This window comes from Drosophila arizonae, chromosome X, assembly GCF_054131065.1.
Source record: "Drosophila arizonae isolate 15081-1271.41 chromosome X, UAZ_ARI_1.0, whole genome shotgun sequence".
Taxonomy (NCBI): Eukaryota; Metazoa; Arthropoda; class Insecta; order Diptera; family Drosophilidae; genus Drosophila; species Drosophila arizonae.
This window is the reverse complement of record NC_142927.1, coordinates 4,797,507-4,811,179: the sequence shown is the minus strand read 5'-3', so window position 1 is coordinate 4,811,179 and position 13,673 is coordinate 4,797,507. Positions and strand designations below refer to the sequence as shown.

The 13,673-nt window shown below is 43.6% G+C and overlaps 7 protein-coding genes across 7 annotated transcripts; 3 read left to right on the top strand and 4 right to left on the bottom strand.

Moving 5' to 3' along the window:
* The first annotated feature begins 80 nt into the window (after nt 1-80).
* On the top strand, nt 81-2,946 carry LOC108618044 (uncharacterized). Its single transcript, XM_089475901.1, has 6 exons — nt 81-321; nt 540-1,310; nt 1,378-1,500; nt 1,626-1,711; nt 1,793-2,317; nt 2,410-2,946. Exons 1-6 carry the CDS (start codon nt 175-177, stop codon nt 2,705-2,707), a joined length of 1,950 nt encoding a protein of 649 aa, XP_089332027.1. The 5' UTR covers nt 81-174; the 3' UTR covers nt 2,708-2,946.
* A 16-nt stretch (nt 2,947-2,962) lies between these two features.
* LOC108618698 (uncharacterized) lies at nt 2,963-6,316 on the bottom strand. The gene is made up of 2 exons (XM_089475902.1): nt 3,987-6,316; nt 2,963-3,644 (listed from the first exon to the last, which is right to left on the bottom strand). The coding sequence occupies exon 1, from the start codon at nt 5,979-5,981 to the stop codon at nt 4,104-4,106; it is 1,878 nt and encodes a 625-aa protein (XP_089332028.1). The 5' UTR covers nt 5,982-6,316; the 3' UTR covers nt 2,963-3,644; nt 3,987-4,103.
* Nucleotides 6,317-6,385: 69 nt separating this feature from the next.
* dhd (deadhead) lies at nt 6,386-7,125 on the bottom strand. The gene has a single exon (XM_018014834.2). The coding sequence runs from the start codon at nt 7,007-7,009 to the stop codon at nt 6,689-6,691; it is 321 nt and encodes a 106-aa protein (XP_017870323.1). The 5' UTR covers nt 7,010-7,125; the 3' UTR covers nt 6,386-6,688.
* Nucleotides 7,126-7,296: 171 nt separating this feature from the next.
* TrxT (Thioredoxin T) lies at nt 7,297-8,304 on the top strand. The gene has a single exon (XM_018014832.2). It carries the CDS (start codon nt 7,510-7,512, stop codon nt 8,005-8,007), a length of 498 nt encoding a protein of 165 aa, XP_017870321.1. The 5' UTR covers nt 7,297-7,509; the 3' UTR covers nt 8,008-8,304.
* Nucleotides 8,305-8,316: 12 nt separating this feature from the next.
* snf (U1 small nuclear ribonucleoprotein A snf) lies at nt 8,317-9,315 on the bottom strand. The gene is made up of 2 exons (XM_018014828.2): nt 8,848-9,315; nt 8,317-8,773 (listed from the first exon to the last, which is right to left on the bottom strand). Exons 1-2 carry the CDS (start codon nt 9,198-9,200, stop codon nt 8,476-8,478), a joined length of 651 nt encoding a protein of 216 aa, XP_017870317.1. The 5' UTR covers nt 9,201-9,315; the 3' UTR covers nt 8,317-8,475.
* A 94-nt stretch (nt 9,316-9,409) lies between these two features.
* bcn92 (LYR motif-containing protein bcn92) lies at nt 9,410-10,466 on the top strand. The gene is made up of 3 exons (XM_018014835.2): nt 9,410-9,632; nt 9,708-9,828; nt 10,059-10,466. The coding sequence occupies exons 1-3, from the start codon at nt 9,553-9,555 to the stop codon at nt 10,134-10,136; spliced, it is 279 nt and encodes a 92-aa protein (XP_017870324.1). The 5' UTR covers nt 9,410-9,552; the 3' UTR covers nt 10,137-10,466.
* Pgd (phosphogluconate dehydrogenase) lies at nt 10,328-13,190 on the bottom strand. The gene is made up of 3 exons (XM_018014814.2): nt 13,016-13,190; nt 12,705-12,928; nt 10,328-11,764 (listed from the first exon to the last, which is right to left on the bottom strand). Exons 1-3 carry the CDS (start codon nt 13,021-13,023, stop codon nt 10,551-10,553), a joined length of 1,446 nt encoding a protein of 481 aa, XP_017870303.1. The 5' UTR covers nt 13,024-13,190; the 3' UTR covers nt 10,328-10,550.
* Nucleotides 13,191-13,673: the final 483 nt, after the last annotated feature.

Genomic DNA, 13,673 nt, shown 5'->3' with positions numbered 1-13,673 from the left:
TTTAGTTAATCGGTTAGTTTCATAACCAAAGCTGCCACCTGGCAAATAGCAAGTGAAACTTGTCGTGCTGCCACCCTTTTTGATTTTAAGCTATGACACTTACAGTTATTTTTTGCTTGCTCTGAACGTGCGCGCCTTGCTAGCAAAGGAATCCTGGGAATAAAAAACTTAATTATGTCTTCTAAAGCAGATAGTGATACCGATTTAAATATGGCTGACTCTAATGGTACTGAGGACCAAATGAAGAATGTAGCCTCAAATGAATCGAAAATTATTATTCGGGCGAATGAATTTTCTAAAAAAGCAGCATATGACGTTGTGGTAAGCTATAATTGTATATGTATACATAAGTAAAATTCCGTTGTCTTTTGAATGTGTAATATGAAGCACTTGCAACATAGCCTCATATTGGGCTCGCTTTCATATTAATAAAATAATGTATACCATTTTAATATAGAACATTTTTATATATGTACGTTATTTTATATATATATATATATATATATATATATATATATATATATGTATATAAATTGCAGATTCCAGAAAATGACCTTATTAGTGCCGCCGTGCTAGCTCGTCAGCTAAAAGCCGCTGGGCAAATCTACAAAACCTTAAATCAGGATGTGAATATGGCTGGAGCTTCGGCGAATGTAGGAAGAATTGAAGTGAGCGTAATGAGCAGCAGTGCATCGTCAGCTGAAGAAAGTAGCGCCGACGAAGATGAAAAGCTGAGCGCAGATGAAGAATTGTTGCCGTCGCCAGGGAGCACATACAATCATCTGCAGGCATGGTTGAGCACTATAGATAGCCACACCGTGATGCCGATAGTGATGCCATCTGAATCAGATATGCAAAGTGAGGAGACAGATCACGAAATGGGGGAAGCAGAGGAAGAGCTTGAAGAAGTCGAAGAAGAAGTCGAAGAAGAAGGTGAAGAAGAAGCCGAAGAAGAAGCCGAAGAAGAAGCCGGAGAAGAAGCCGAAGAAGAAGCCGAAGAAGAAACCGAAGAAGAAACCGAAGAAGAGGCAGGGGAAGAATCGGATGGAGAAAATGAAGAAAAAGAGGCGGAGAACGATGAGAAAAAGTCGCCTTTGACCAATACCGGCGTGATGATGGACAGTGATGCAGAAGTGGAGCCCGATTCAACGACAGCCCACACTAATCCCTTTCATGCCGATGAAATGGACGAAGAACCGAAAGAAGAACAAGAAGATGTAAACAACTCTGAAGAGCCGAACGCCGAGAACCAAATGAATAATTTTATGCATCTTGTAGAAGCACGTGCCGCAGTGCCACGTTTTGCAATGGTATGGCATAATTAAGTAGCTCATGAATAGCAACTAATGTTCCCTTTCCTCTTTTCTGTATCCCTAGTCTGATGAAGTCTTCAACGTGGACAAACCCAGTCAAGCCGTTTGCCTTGGCACTGAGTTGTCCAGACCCCAAATTTGGAGTAACTTTAAGTTGGGCGACATGCTCAAGATACATGTGACTGAGGTAATTAAAAATATATAAAACAATCAGGATATCTTGATCTATGCCAATAGATATCAACAAAAGCTTTGGCTTATGTTAAAGTTAATCTTTTTGAATCACTTCTCATATATTAATGTATATTTTAGGCTTACAGCCCCTTTCAATTCTGGTTCCATATTGCTGAGGGCCCCTACGATATTAATTTGCTGGGTCACCTAAGTTTTCAGCTAACGTAATCAATCGAGTCCTTGGCTCAAATTCACTCTCTGCTACTGCTCCTAACTTATTTGCATTTCCCTCTTTCTATGTGCAGCAAATTTTATAACCCACTTCGTCGTGCTACTTGGCAACTGCCCAAATATTTCTTTAAGCGCGGCTACCTTTGCGCCGCATACAATCAGTTCACCTGGCGTCGTGCACGCATTATCCGTGAACCGGAGCCGAATGATGAGGGCGTGAAAGTCTATTTGGTGGACTATGGCAGGGTTTTGGAGGCGCGTGCCAAAGATTTGTTTTTTATGCATATCCGTTTTACCGAACATCCACCGCTCCTGATGCGTGGCACCCTAACCGATGTATATCCGCTGGATCTCCACTGGCCGGCAGCTGCTACATTGAAGTTCCGAGAGCTTGCTAATAGCGAACCCTTGCATGCAACCATCAAGGATATCGATCATGGCGATTGCATTTTATTCGTCAATATATACACCGGTAGTACCACCATTAGCGACCTATTGATCGAGGCCCAGCTGGCCGGACGCAGTCAGAATTATAGCGCCGAAATGCGTGCCGAGAATTGCGGTCGTCGTTTGCGTTATTTACGCGAGCGCCTTCCCACGTACGTTGCCCATCTATATATACTAACTGATCAAATGCCAGTAAACTCATTCGCACTCTCTCTCTCTCTCTCTCTCTCTGACTCTCTCCCAGCTTTGACATGTTGGAGACAGACGTGTTCCAGCCATCGGAGGAATTTGAGGAGCAGTTCGATAATATCATCTATATGCCGACATTCTTTCAGCAATTCGAGATGCCGAAAATGGTTAATCCGTTTCGTCATGACCTACAGAAGGCCTTGACCGAGTGGCTCTCCAAATTCAAGTGCGAGGAATTGTGCTGGCGTAAGGTAGTCGATGACTCTAACGAGAAGATAAAAGAGGAGAAGCAGAAGCAAGTGGAGCCATTAAAGAACAATGAATCCAAAGATTCAGATGAGCTGTCAGTTTAACTACAAGATGAACTCTACAACTTATGGAAAAGGTTTTTAAACTGACAAACTTGCATGTTTGATACATTCGTGAAGCGATTATATAATGAATATATATGATGCTATACTTAAATCTAATATTAATATACATATGTAACTATACTCCTGTTACTAAACTACGACTTAACATATCTACGTAATCCCCATTCTTAACCTTAACCAATAAAAGACAACTGAAGGACTTTTTAATTTACTTATAATGGTTTTGTTTCATGATTTCGTTTCGACTTTTAATTTATTTTACAAATAAATATTTGATTCTTAACTAATACAACTGAAAGCAAATGGATCGAATTGTATATATATATATATATATATATAAATATAGAGTGAGGGAGACCGTATGTAAATGCACGTATACAAAGTCTATATATATATAGGCTATACGCGCGTATTCCGTATTATGTAATGTTGTAAACAATTTTCTGCATATTATCGTCGATTGTTGGTTGATTCGCTTTTCTTTTTCAGGGCGTAGGCGTTGTAGGAGGCGCTTAGAGGGCGCTATAACATTATCCAGTGGGCGACAACAAAATGAAATGATGCATACACATACATACATACATATATATGTGATTACCAAAAGCGAAACAGTAAACAAACATATATATGTACATATACATATATGTATGTATACATCTATAGAACCAAAGTATCCGCGGAGCCAATAAGGCGTCTCGTTGTTTATGTCGGAACAGGAACTGTGTGTGCCTGCAAGGAAAATGCAGTTGGGCATGAACGTCAGGCATATATACGTATATCTATGTATGTTTGTATATTATATAGATATATTGATATCTTAAGTAATCCAGAAGTATGCCAAACAAAAATAACTCGTTTATTGGCCGATCATTGGGATATTGGGATAAGATCCATCCGGATCCGTTCAATGGAATGCCTGAAAGTGAGAGAATTTAAATATAAATAGGAAATAAATTACTTTCCAGATATACATATACATATATGTATATATGTATGTATGTATGTAAGCTAGTAATGGATTAAGTGGAAGAAGCTTCCATTAGAGATGGAAATAAGCAATGCAAAAATGTAAATTAGAGATGGTACAAGAGTGAACGCAGCTTCAATTAGAAATGAAGTAGCAGAACAGTTAACTAGAGATGGAAGCCTCACTTAGAGAAAGGAGCAAGGTACAAAAGCTTCCATTAGAGATGGCACAAACATCAATTAGATGTGGAATGAAGGTAAATGCAAAGTAGACTGATAATTCAGCACTTACTCAGTCAATCCACAAAATGATTGGAACTTGCGGATGGTATTATTTGATGGGACTGTTGAATTTAGATGAATTGGCTTGATCTTTTTCTTGGGGGCAGAGCTTACTGAGGATTTGAAATTACTTGAATGCGTGATGCATGACATGCATTGTGGGCACATGGCCGTCATCGTCCAGTTCCATGATCTGTATCAAGTCCTCTTGCATTAACGATGGTCCACAGATACTCTCGAAGTTATCACTGTCGGCCACTGCCAATGCTGAGCTGATATTGCTACAACTAGTATCTTGATTGATGTCGTTATTATTGTGATTGTCGTTGATATTATTGCTAATAGCATTAGCCTTATTCGTATTGTTATTGTTATTGTTATCATCATTGTGAAGAGTGCTCAGGTCGGTGCTGATGGCAATGGTCAGGTTGTGCGGCGGCAACACCGTTGCCACTTGGCTGGGACGCTCGTGCAACACCTTGATCCAGGGCACCATCAATGAGATGCGATGCCAGCGCCGCGCTGCATGATTCGATGTCGCTCCATTATCGGCCAGTGGCGGCTGATAGGCGGCAACAGTTGTGGTTGCATCCACAGATCTTTGCGCATGCTGGCTTGTTGTTGGCACATCATCAAAGTTGCTGCCAATGCCATAGCCATTGCCGTTGCCGATGTTGATTCTGTTGTCGCCGTGCTGGTCCAATAGCTGCACAGATTCCCGCTCTGTGGGCGGCAGCATGGCCGTGTGCATCTCCAGCTCAGAGTCCATGTTGTTGATTTCCTTGTAGTTGCTGCTGCTGTTGAGTATATTGTTGTTGCTGCTGTCGTTGATGTTGTTGCTGCTCTCGTTAGTAAGATTAATGGTGCTGTCCTTGTTGCTATCATCGATATCGTTGTTCTTGATGCTCATCAAGTGATTGTTGATCAGGTTGTTGGTGTTGACCTTCCGATTGCAGCCACTCACACTGGATGACAGCTCCAGAATGCTCAATGACTGGTTCGTCAGCTGCTGTTCCTCTGGCTGCTCTTGATGCTCTAGCTGCTGCTGCTCTCGCTCTTGCTCTTGGTCTTGCTGCTGCTGCTGCAGCTGTTGCATATACATATGCTGGCGCAGCTGCCGCTGGTGCTCCTCTTGCAGATGCAACTGCTGCGGATCGATGCGCTGCAACCTGCGCTGCTGCTCCAGCTGTAGCTGCTCTTCGTGATGGCGCTGGATTTCCATTTGCTCGAGATCATCGCTGACCGTGTCCGTCCCCGAGATACAGCCTATCACACGCTGCGCCGCTGCCAACTGGCTGCGCATCATGTTGTTGGTGGACCGCGAGTTGCCATATTGCAGACGCTGCCGCAGCATGGCCCGCTTCACCAGATCCGGATGCAATTGACTTTGGCTGGTGGCCGGCTGCATCGGCAGCTGTGCCACCTGCTGCCTGGCATCGACCATTAGCGTTGTGGCCGGCGTATCGTTTGTGACCAGGCGCCGCTGCTGCCGCTGCGTGATCCGTTCAATGTTCGAACGGGACTGGGCATTGCCGTAGCTGATGCGACGTGCGGCCCGCAGACGCCGCTCCTGTGCCTCGCGCCGCGCCTGGTCCGCTGCTCGCATTTTCGCCGTCAGTCGCAGTTCGCTGCGCAAAAAGTAGCCAGCGCCGGTCTCCACCAATTGGGCGTTGTGCCGCGAGATTTCCTGGCCCAGCTCGCGGGCTCGCTCCAGCGCATCGAGGCGCTCGCGCCGCTGCTGCGCCTGCATCGCCTCCGGCGTCAGCGGCACCAGCGCCGCTAGACGACGCTGCTGGGCAGCCGACGTGCTAGGCGACTCATTGATATCCTCGATTTCACGGAACAGACGCTTCAGCCGCACCTGGCGCATCTTCAGCTCGATGGTGCGATCGTTAAACTCCTGGATGCGCTCGTACTCCTCCCGCAGCCGCTGCAGCTGTCCATTGCGACGGCTATTGTTGAACATGCGCCGAAAGTAGGGCGTGCGCTTGATTTGGTACGACATCTTCTCTCTCTCTCTCTCTCTCTCTCTTTTCCTTCTCTTTCGCAATCGATTGGCCCACTCTGCCACTTAATGCGATCGACAAAGCAGAAGTTTCGGTTCACCAATTGGAATGTAATGAATTGTATGTATCTATATATGTATGCAGTATATAGATGCGTGCGTGGGTATTTGTATGTGGTTGTATGTGTGTGTGTGTATATATATATATATATATATCGCGACAATTAGGACGAATAGATATTTTTTTTCCGCTTTTTGTTGCACTTTAAAATTTTGTACGTTACCTAAAAAAAAAAAAAATGATTGTTTGTTGAATGTTGCTGGAACGAAAATGATTTTACTGAATGCCTCCCTGCCGTAGTAGATTCAGGCCTGTAGAATAAAAAAATAAACGCCTACTGCGATCTGGTTACGACTAAATCACATTTAGCTTGATTTATTGAACATTCAGTCGTGCTTAACCTTAAAAAGCTATTACATGTGTATTAAAATTATATCAAGTCTGTATTTGAGGTTATGTTCGAGCATGCAAAATCACACAAAAATGGCTGACAATTACAATCACGTATTACAAAGTTACATCTTACATATACACGCATACATATAATAAAAGAGATTTGCGCAGCTCTAGCTTTCTAGACAAAATGGCGACGCCTGCGTCGTTCACCGCTCGCCCTCTCTGTCCCTCTCACTCTCCTTCTCGCACATTAGTCGCAGAGTTTGTAAATCATTTGCTTTAGCTTATACTCGTCGGCGCCAGTCATGCGGCTCATCTTGCGATTGTTCTTGATGAACACAAATGTTGGCATGCTGCGCACATTGTACATATCCATCAGCTCCTCAAATCGATCCACATTTATTTTCATTATGTCCACCCGGCTGCCATATTTGCGGGCCAGCGATTTTACCACGCTGTCCATTTCCTGGCACGGGCCGCACCAAGTGGCATAAAAGTCAAGTACGACCAACTTACGGTCCGACGCGTCCAGGCGTTTGTAGAACTCATTCATGTTGCGAATGGCGGTCATTTTGAATATTAAATAATAGATTCAACCCAAAGATTAAAGGACAAAATTAACTTGACTTGATCTGGCGAGCAGAAGTAGAACACTAAATGCAGTGCAGCCATTGCTAGAAGCGCTGCGCTTTGCCATTACATATTCATGCAAATCTTTCCCGCGCTTTTATGCAGCACTCACACCCACACATTCAAATGAGCAAACGGTACTTATCCAGCATTTAAGCGTTGCCAGCCTTTCCACAAATAAGCTTCCATTATCGATTAGCGATTAACGATTAGTACACACCGTTGCCGTTTACAGCTATTTTAAAATTGAAAACATAGCTGCCTTCCTTAATATTTCATTTCAGCAGTCTACCTAGCTGGAGAGGCTGACAAATATTCTATATATTTGTGTGCGCACACACAAATTGTTGTCAATTCCTATTCGAAATTTAAGTAAAATCATACAAAAAAGACACACACATACACAAAAACAATATACAATATAAGAAGGGATTTTCAGCCATGGTGCACGTCGTACAAAGCAAAGAGGACTTCGAGCAGCAATTGTCCAATGCCGGCGACAAGCTGATTGTCATCGACTTCTGCGCCAATTGGTGCGGCCCCTGCAAGGTCATTGCACCCAAACTGGAGGAGCTGGCCGCCCAGTATGCTGAGCGAGCGGTCGTGCTGAAAGTGAATGTCGATGACAACGAGGAGATAACCATCGAGTACAATATAACCAGCATGCCCACATTCGTGTTCATCAAGAGCGGCGAAGTGCTGGAAGTATTTGTGGGCGGCAACTCGGATAAGTTGACCAAATCGATGGAGAAGTTTGTGGGCGATGCCGACGAGTCCTTCGACGAGGATTCCCATCTACAGCAGCAGCAGAGCATCTCCTCGGAGAGCGCTGCCAGCGGCAGTACCGTGTGTGATCTCGGCGTGGATATGGACGACCCGCACGACATTCCGCCATGTACGCAGGGTGCTATGGACAAGAGCGGCATCCTGGAGAATTAATTACCCTCTGTCGCAGAAAATCAGTAGAGAACACTAACACACTGCCACCCGACCACTGTATACATTTATGTAATACTAATGACCGAGCGACCCCATGCAAATGGAAACTAATGCCAGTACAATGTGAAGCGAGCAGTAGACTGATCAACATAAACGTTACTTTATGCAAAAACTAAAAGACCGATACTACCTACTCTACACTACACTATACCACAAAGCACAAACTAATGCAGCTGTAGCACTCTGCCTCCCTCTAAATTGTCAATCACCATTAAACTTGATTTGTTGCCAACTTAAGAGCTTGCCATATTTATCCATCATTGTGTGTTTTATTTATGCTAAGTATATTTATATTTATTTTAAATTAGAAGCATTTAATTATTAAAAAAAAAAAGACCCCGACTTTCCTACACTTATGTATGTATATATACATATATTTGTGTATATATTGAGGAAATCTGTGCGCGTCTACTTTTTGGCAAACGTAATTTTCATCGCATGCGTGGGAGTTATTTTGAAGCCCTGGAGCGCCTCTTTGGCTGCGTTGCTCTGCAGCTCGGTGGTGAACTCGACAAAGGCGATGTCGTGCCGGTTGGGCACCAGGCGCACCTCCTTGAAGCCGGGGAATTGATTGAACAGCATGGAGAGCATCATTTCGTTGGTCTCCTCCGGCAGATTGGTGAGGAAAAGGATTTGATTTGGTGGCTGCTCTGTTTGTGTATTCGGATTTGCATTTTCTGCACTGCTCTGCTTCTTCTTCTTGTCCCTGTTTAAATTCGAAATGCAATATGATCATTAGTGATTTCCAATATGAGCGTAATTCATATCATTGATACATACTTTTTCTCCTCGACGCCCGGCACCGGCTTTGGCGGCTTCACCTTCTTTGGCCGCTCCTTGTAGGTGCCCTTCAATTTGGCCACAATATCCGAATCGGACTTGGAGTAGGCAATGCGCATGGGTTTGTCATAGAATGGAAAGCCCTGCATAGTACGCAGCGCATTGGAGGCACTGCCAATTTCCTTAAATATGACAAATGCCTGCCCTCGCATTTTCAATGTTTTCAACGCCACAATATCGAGTATCTGGCCGAACTGTGAGAAGATGGCGTAGAGCGACTTCTTAAGCTCCTCCTTTTTAATCTTTTCATTCAGATTATTTATGTAAATGGTTTGATTTGGACGCACATCCATATTGTTGTTTTAATATGAAGAGCAACGAAAATAAGTGATGAAAAAATAAACGCGTACAAAAATGCTCGTTTGCTCCTAGCTGATTAGTGATGAGAGAGGGTAGTATTTTACTGGCAGTCGCCATGTTTGCGATGGGTACTATATATCGATAAGATTTTCATACCGATACCTGTGATTTTATGTGCAGTTAATTCGTACAGCAAACAATCGATATAATCGTTACTTTTTTCTTTATTTGTTAACATCACCAAATTATACGGTTTAACCAAAATAATCAACACGGTTATTATCAATTAAAGTTCATACATAAGAACATATTTTGTTTGCTATTCCACACACAACGAACGCAAAGATGTCGACACGTCGCCAGGCCATTACATTATATCGGAATTTATTGCGTGAATCCGAAAAGCTGCCTTCCTACAACTTCAGGTGCGAGTGTGAATTGTGAAATAGCATAACATAACATCTCAATTATGACAACTGTCGAAATTTTCTTTTTTACAGAATGTATGCTGTGCGGAAAATACGTGACACATTTCGTGCCAACAAGATGATAAATGATTTTAAAGAAATCGATCGGCAAGTAGCTAATGCCAAGGAAAGTTTGGAATTGATTCGACGACAGGTGAGAGCTTGTGCCGGGTCATTAAATTGGCAAATCAGCTGTAACACCATGTGCATACATGCCTGCATACACATACCTACATATGTACCTACATACAAGCACGTATGTGATATGCCCGGTTGCCCAATCCTTATCGCATTGTGCACGTCATATTTGACGTCAAAATCTCCTAAAGATAATAATGCGAATAGAGAACTATTTTCATTGAGCATGCACTCTTCTACTTGCAGGTAATTATTGGCCATCTTTACACAACCGACAAGCTGGTTATCGAACAGAAAAAGACATTGCGGCCATCAGATGACTGAGAATTTATCATCGCTATCACATGCACAGAGACATACATACATACACACATATATATACATACCACAAGCACGGCATAAGGCAGCTGGGACAATAGCAGCGAAAGACTCGTTAAAATTTGATTGTTTTTGTTGTTGTTGTTTTTGTTAATGTGCAATTTAGTTGCCGCCAAAAGAAATCAAAGCACTGGAGATTTTTAGAAAAACACACCAGTTTAATAATATATATTAATTAAAATGAAACTAATTAAATATTGTACAATTAAGTACCGCCTTAAAGTACTCAAGAAACAAAGTGAGAAGAAATAACGAAATAGAATAGAAATACACTAAGAGGCCAGCCTATTTGTTATTAGAGTATACACAAAAAAAAAAAAAAAAACGGTAAACCGTACTCTTGGAATGTGGTTGGTATCTCTATGCCTGATAGGTGCTGGCCGAAACATTGCCACCGGTGCCCGTCCAATTGGTATGATGGAACTCCCCCTCCCTGTTCACCAGCTCGTAGGTGTGGGCGCCAAAATAGTCTCGCTGCGCCTGCAGCAGATTTGCCGGCAGGGTGGCCGTGCGATAGCCATCGTAGAAGCTCAGGGCCGTGGACAGAGCGGGCACCGGAATGCCCCAGAGGAAGGCATTGGCCACCACCTCACGCCACGAGCTCTGGCCCTGCTGAATGGCGCGCTTGAAGAAGTCGTCGAGCAGCAGATTCGAGAGCGTCGGCTGGCGGGTGTACGCATCCTTGATGTTGCCCAGAAAGACGCTGCGTATGATGCAGCCGCCGCGCCACATCAGTGCGATGCCGCCATAGTTGAGACTCCAGTTGTTCTCCTTGGCTGCCTCGCGCATCAGCATGAAGCCTTGGGCATAGCTGACGATCTTCGCGCAGTAGAGCGCATACTTGATGCCATTCAGGTATTTCTTAATGTCCGGCACGCAGGGCTTGCAGCTGGGTCCTTTCAGCACGCCGCTGGCCGCAACGCGCTCATCCTTCAGAGCGGAGAGGCAGCGCGAGAAGACGGCCTCGCCGATCAGTGTGACGGGCACGCCGTATTGCAGCGCCGCTATCGCTGTCCATTTGCCCGTGCCCTTCTGGCCAGCCGTGTCGCGTATGCGATCCAGCAGATATCCCTCGCTGTCCTTGAAGTTCAATATATCCCGTGTGATCTCGATGAGGAATGAGTCCAGCTCGGTGCTGTTCCACTGGCCAAAAACCTCCGACATTTGAGGCGACGTGAGCCCCAGCTTCTTCATGATGTGGTAAGCCTCGCAGATGAGCTGCATGTCGCCATACTCGATGCCGTTGTGCACCATCTTCACAAAGTGGCCGGCGCCCGCATCGCCCACCCACTCGCAGCAGGGCTCGCCATCGGCCTTGGCGCAAATGGCCTGGAATATGGGCTTGATCAGTGGCCAGGCAGCCGCATTACCGCCTGGCATTAGAGATGGCCCATTTCGTGCGCCCTCCTCGCCGCCACTCACGCCAGAGCCGACGTAGAGTATGCCCAGCTTCTCCAGCTCTTCGCAGCGTCGCGTAGTGTCCTGGTATTCCGAATTGCCGCCATCAATAATGACATCGCCCGGCGACAACAGCGGCACAAGCTGGCCAATAAAATCGTCCACTGCACTGCCAGCTGCCAAATAGAAGAATGTAAACTGGTATTAAAAAGGCAATCTCAGAGATGGCCGCGAGCCCACACACTAGTTGGCTGATCGTGCAAAATGCATGTAAGGCCACCTCCTAAGGTTAATCTAGTGATGGGACATGCGCTGATTAGAGTGTCACTACGTCATCGAGTGACATATGCAAATATTACAAATATTGCTTATTAAAGTTTAATATTACAAATATTTTTAATAAATCCTACAGCTTGCAATATTCTCTTTTTTTTTTTTACTTAAGTGAAACGTGCTTTTATTTGATTTTCTTTCAGTTTTCTAAGCCGTCAGCTTTTCACCTCTAGTTGTAATAGCAGTGCATAAAATTGACCTTGAACTGAGGTCAGCCCAAAGTCGTCAGTTTCTGCGCTTTGACGAGATAATGGTAACTTGCTTCTTGATTGCTTGACGGCAGCTCTTATCGCCGGCATTGATCTTCACCCAAGTGTTCAGTACCTGTTCAGCAACGTTTGTCAATGCCTTTAACCTAATGAATGTCACGGCACATACAGAAGGCAGTGTAAACTATGCATAAATTGCACTGTTTACCATTCAGCCATAAAGATGCATGCGTATTGAGCTTAAACGATATATTTCTAAATGATAATTATCGATAGCGTACATATGGCAATGGTAAACAAAAACAAATTGCAAACCATATATGATGGCGTTCTTTCGCTCTCTTTCACTCTCTCTCTGAGAGAGAAAGAGCGGCAGTAAGGGAGCTTAAAGCAAACGCTCTCTCTCTGACTGGCTGTTGTTGTATTTGACGCATGCTATGCAATTTTTGTGTGCATGACTTTGCTTTGACTTCCACACACGCAAACACACACAGACACGCACAGGCGCACACACTTACATTGCCTAACGATCACTTCACGCCATTCACTCCACACTATTACAACAATGCCTTACCCTTGACCAGCAACATGACTTTGCGTGGCGTTTTCAGCTTGTCGACCATGTCCTTCAGTGATTCGGCGCCAATCACTTTCGTGCCTTTGGCCTCGTTGTTTAGAAAGTCATGCACCTTCGATACGGTACGATTGTACGCACAAACCACGAAGCCCTTCTCGTCCATATTCAGTATGAGATTTTGACCCATGACAGCCAGGCCAATGAGTGCAATATCAGCTTTCCTGTATTATCACAAGAACAACAAGAAAAGGCAAAAAAAATTAAATCAGCACGTAACTAATGACAAATAATACAAAAATTTTGCTTACCCGCTCATATTTGTTTTATTTTTACTTAATGATTTATGAATATAGTATTGTAAATTTTACGCAAAACTTGTTTATTTCTCTGCGCTTTCGTCACCTTCCCCTCGCTTTTGACGTCCGGCCGCTTGCGCTCGCCAACTGAAACTGACGAAACGTTGCCAAAGCGTACACGATAAATGCCGAAAAAAGTAAATAAATCCGACAAGCTTTACACTAGTGATGCGTATGTAAGCGTTACAACGGCGTGTCACGCAGACGCTCGATATGTGCGGATTGTATTAAATTGGCAAAACTTTAATTGCAAGTTAAGCAAATAATTTAATAATTTAATAAATTAATAAATTATATAGAACACAAATAGTTTACATGTTAACAAACACAAATATTCATAAAAAATTTAGAAAAACTATAAATTGCGATATACGTCATATAAAATTTAAAGTTAGTCAACTATTATTAAAATGTATGAATTTTGTTTTCGTTGATTTATTATATACAATTTATTTTAAGTTAACTTATTATTTTCATATTTTTATTATTACCTGTATAACACCGGCTCATCTCATATTCTCAACTCCTCACATATATCAACCCACTTTTTTTTACTACTACGTGCTCATCACCTAATATCTACTTTTGCGCTACGTTCATCTCTAACTGT

Excerpts from the sequence above, each read along its gene's own strand:
- LOC108618044 (XM_089475901.1), top strand. The coding sequence starts at position 175 with ATGTCTTCTAAAGCAGATAGTGATACCGATTTAAATATGGCTGACTCT. Across the intron at positions 322-539 it reads AAGCAGCATATGACGTTGTG|ATTCCAGAAAATGACCTTAT; the intron begins GTAAGCTATAAT and ends TATAAATTGCAG. Across the intron at positions 1,501-1,625 it reads TCAAGATACATGTGACTGAG|GCTTACAGCCCCTTTCAATT; the intron begins GTAATTAAAAAT and ends TGTATATTTTAG.
- LOC108618698 (XM_089475902.1), bottom strand. The coding sequence starts at position 5,981 with ATGTCGTACCAAATCAAGCGCACGCCCTACTTTCGGCGCATGTTCAAC.
- dhd (XM_018014834.2), bottom strand. The coding sequence starts at position 7,009 with ATGACCGCCATTCGCAACATGAATGAGTTCTACAAACGCCTGGACGCG.
- TrxT (XM_018014832.2), top strand. The coding sequence starts at position 7,510 with ATGGTGCACGTCGTACAAAGCAAAGAGGACTTCGAGCAGCAATTGTCC.
- snf (XM_018014828.2), bottom strand. The coding sequence starts at position 9,200 with ATGGATGTGCGTCCAAATCAAACCATTTACATAAATAATCTGAATGAA. Across the intron at positions 8,774-8,847 it reads CCGGGCGTCGAGGAGAAAAA|GGACAAGAAGAAGAAGCAGA; the intron begins GTATGTATCAAT and ends GAATTTAAACAG.
- bcn92 (XM_018014835.2), top strand. The coding sequence starts at position 9,553 with ATGTCGACACGTCGCCAGGCCATTACATTATATCGGAATTTATTGCGT. Across the intron at positions 9,633-9,707 it reads CTGCCTTCCTACAACTTCAG|AATGTATGCTGTGCGGAAAA; the intron begins GTGCGAGTGTGA and ends TCTTTTTTACAG. Across the intron at positions 9,829-10,058 it reads TGGAATTGATTCGACGACAG|GTAATTATTGGCCATCTTTA; the intron begins GTGAGAGCTTGT and ends TTCTACTTGCAG.
- Pgd (XM_018014814.2), bottom strand. Across the intron at positions 11,765-12,704 it reads AGTCATGTTGCTGGTCAAGG|CTGGCAGTGCAGTGGACGAT; the intron begins GTAAGGCATTGT and ends TCTATTTGGCAG.